Source organism: Prunus dulcis, chromosome 4 (assembly GCF_902201215.1).
Source record: "Prunus dulcis chromosome 4, ALMONDv2, whole genome shotgun sequence".
NCBI lineage: Eukaryota > Viridiplantae > Streptophyta > Magnoliopsida > Rosales > Rosaceae > Prunus > Prunus dulcis.
The window spans coordinates 6,989,329-6,992,667 of record NC_047653.1 but is presented as its reverse complement, the minus strand read 5'-3'; the positions used below and the strand labels follow the sequence as shown (position 1 = coordinate 6,992,667).

Here is a 3,339-nt window from a genome sequence, read left to right as displayed (position 1 = left end):
ATAAAACTTTAAAAGCTTGAATCAAAAAAACACATTTTACTATGTATTGTATTTACAAAACACATGATAGATGCTTCTTTAAAAATAACTTACTTTGACCCAAAAAGAAAAAATTAAGAAGTAGTTACTTTTTCCAAAAACCACTTTCATTTCTAATTAAAATTTCAACGTGCATAGCCAAGGGAGTCTAGCCTAGTGGAAAATGACATTGACTTGCAGACTAGTAATCTTAAGTTAGAATCCCTATGACACCTTAGTAATGTGTAGGTGAGAAGCCCCCTCCACCATATAGTTTAGACTATCTTTTGTATTTGAAAAAAAAATTCAACTTGCATAGAAGTCTAAGATAGTTTTCGATAACTTGGAAGTTTTAGGTCGATTTTGTTCTTTCATATTCCCTACTGGATCAGTTTTTCTGTAGTTAGGCCCAAACTAATGGGCCAGCACGAGTTTCAAAACCAGAAAACAAAAAGGAATCTTAGCCCAGCCAAACCCAAAAAGAAGAAAAAACAATAGAAAATTTTGAGGCCCAAAGCAGGCCCAATTTCGAGCCCTAAAGCGGGAGCTCATTAGGGTTTCGTCATGAAGTGGAGGTATATAGAGCTGCGACTGTGAGTGTTCGTAGTTTACATAGATCAGAGAGAGAGGGAGAGAGCGGCTTCGGACTTGGGACTTAGGAGCAGCGAGGGAGGGTCGGCAGCCGGCGTAGTTCACCTGACAAGATGGTTCGTATTTCATTTTTCTATGGCACCTTCATCTATGGGTTTTCTTTGAATTTGCATACCATAAATTCTAGAGCTTGGACAATTAAACTTTTATAAGTCGAATAAAGCTTGTGAACCCAGTTCTGCTGCTTCTTGTTGTAGCAATTCTTTAGGGTCCGAAAACTGATACCTTGTTTAGAGCTGATTTGTTTTTGTTCTGGTTAGCCCATTATGGAAAATTGTTTGATTATGGTATTCTAAAAGGTGAGAGGAGAGAATAGGCGAAGACAAGTGATGTAACTGTAAAAGAAATTTTGGGCACTGTATTTGATCGAAAAGCCGTATGGCTGTATGTGAATTATTGGATCTTCATGTCATTTTGAATGTCATGCATTTGAAGTGGGATAATTTGATTTGTAGACCTATATGTGGGTTTCATTTTCTTAATTTTATTTCCTTTCCACAACAGGCGCGAGGATTGAAGAAGCATCTGAAGAGGCTCAATGCCCCGAAGCATTGGATGCTTGACAAACTTGGTGGTGCATTTGTAAGTTTCCTTTTGAGCTGTGCAGTGTTTGGTATTTCATGTAACGTATTCAATGTGCTAGTTGAGAATTTTAAATGATGTGTTTTCTTTTTTCTTAGGCTCCCAAGCCTTCGTCTGGACCTCACAAATCCAGGGAATGCCTGCCATTGGTCATCATCTTAAGAAACCGATTGAAATATGCTCTAACATACCGTGAGGTCATTTCCATTTTGATGCAACGACATGTTCTGGTTGATGGGAAAGTTAGGACTGATAAGACCTATCCTTCTGGTTTTATGGGTATGCACAGCACTTTATTCTTTGATATATTACTGCTTCATCTGTTCTTAAACATTATTCATGTTGCATCAATACAATGATTGGTAATTAATTAGAAGCATTTTCTTGTTTAATCTTGCTCTGTAGTAACCAAGTGTTGGTTACTATGGAAGAAAAATCTTTTAATTTGGACCTATCTTCCATATATTAGGAAGTTTACATATATAATATCAATTAGAGAATGTTTCTAGTATCATAGGAAGTTTGTATGTTTGTCCTTCGTGCACGTTTTTGGCATAAAGTGGCCTTTTTGATGGTTGGAGCATGACCAATACATGCACGGAATAGGCAGTCGGTGCATATCGCTTGTAATTGTAGTATTTTTGGTTGACATGAAATGTAATACTTTTTGAGCATTCTGCTTTACTCTTACAGATGTTGTTTCAATCCCCAAAACAAACGAGAACTTCCGTCTCCTCTATGACACCAAGGGTCGGTTCCGTCTCCATTCAATCAGGGATGAAGAGGCAAAGGTGTGTTGATGTTCTTTACTAGAGTAGCTCTACTTTTCTGAGGTCATATAATCTCTGGATGTGAATGATTCATTATTGTCAGATATAGAATCATTCAAGTTGTCCTGCCTAAATATTGTTCATGATAGACTTATTTGAGATAAGCAAACACAGCTATAACACTGTATGCCATTCTTTTAAGTTTTTAAATATGGAAATGTATGGAATCATTCAAGGTCACTGGCTGGATATCTGTTCTCCATGTGGATAACTTTGTCTCATGTACATGCCATTTCAAGTCTCTATATATACATTGTCAGAAAATATTGAAAGTCTTGCTTGTCCAGGATAATATGATACTCGTTTTATTTGTTTTTAATCAAAGTTATGGATTTCATGAGGCAGAGTGCTGATATTGGAGTCTGCATTTCTTGCAGTTCAAGCTTTGCAAGGTCCGGTCTGTGCAGTTTGGACAAAAAGGTATCCCATATATTAACACCTATGATGGGAGAACAATCCGTTACCCAGACCCTCTCATCAAGGCTAATGACACCATTAAGCTGGACTTGGAGACCAACAAGATCACTGACTTCATCAAGTTCGATGTTGGTAATGTCGTCATGGTGACTGGTGGAAGGAATAGAGGCCGTGTTGGAGTAATCAAGAACAGGGAGAAGCATAAGGGAAGCTTTGAGACAATCCATGTCCAGGATGCCAGTGGACATGAATTCGCCACTCGGTTGGGCAATGTGTTCACAATAGGCAAGGGGACCAAGCCATGGGTAAGCCTTCCCAAGGGTAAGGGTATTAAGCTCACCATTATTGAAGAGGCCAAGAAGAGGCAAGCAGCCCAAGCCACAGCCACAGCTTAAATGGTCGTGGGTCAAAACAATCTTTGAACTTATTTTGGCGATGTTCACTTTTATTCTTGTAGTCTTTACCAATTGGAATTTATGATGCAAATTTTGTCTTGTTTATTTTGTCTATCGTTTCTCACCTTGATACAAATAATTTAGTTGTTTCAACCCCGACTTTAAATTCATGTTACTTTTAAAGTAAACTTTTACTTGGCCATTTGAATAGTGTCTGGGTGTTCCTGGTCATGCACCTACGTTTGTGAATGAATAATGTTTAATTTTTAAAAAAAGTTATTTATTGAGAACAATAGAATCACACTAAGAAATACAATGGATGGCAAGAAACCCTCCAAATCCCAAACATTACTTGAGAGTGAGGAACGAGAGCGTAATCTTTGTTGTGGTATTTACAAGTTTAAAGGTTAGACTTTGTGGACAACCAACAATCTTCAAGGTTTGAA

The 3,339-nt window shown here is 37.7% G+C and overlaps 1 protein-coding gene across 1 annotated transcript; it reads left to right on the top strand.

Moving 5' to 3' along the window:
* Positions 1–602: 602 nt before the first annotated feature.
* LOC117624703 (40S ribosomal protein S4-like) lies at positions 603–3,095 on the top strand. The gene is made up of 5 exons (XM_034356107.1): positions 603–725; positions 1,174–1,251; positions 1,350–1,530; positions 1,945–2,042; positions 2,459–3,095. Exons 1-5 carry the CDS (start codon positions 723–725, stop codon positions 2,891–2,893), a joined length of 795 nt encoding a protein of 264 aa, XP_034211998.1. The 5' UTR covers positions 603–722; the 3' UTR covers positions 2,894–3,095.
* The last annotated feature ends 244 nt before the right edge of the window (positions 3,096–3,339 follow it).

Excerpts from the sequence above, each read along its gene's own strand:
- LOC117624703 (XM_034356107.1), top strand. Across the intron at positions 1,252-1,349 it reads ACAAACTTGGTGGTGCATTT|GCTCCCAAGCCTTCGTCTGG; the intron begins GTAAGTTTCCTT and ends CTTTTTTCTTAG. Across the intron at positions 2,043-2,458 it reads TCAGGGATGAAGAGGCAAAG|TTCAAGCTTTGCAAGGTCCG; the intron begins GTGTGTTGATGT and ends CATTTCTTGCAG.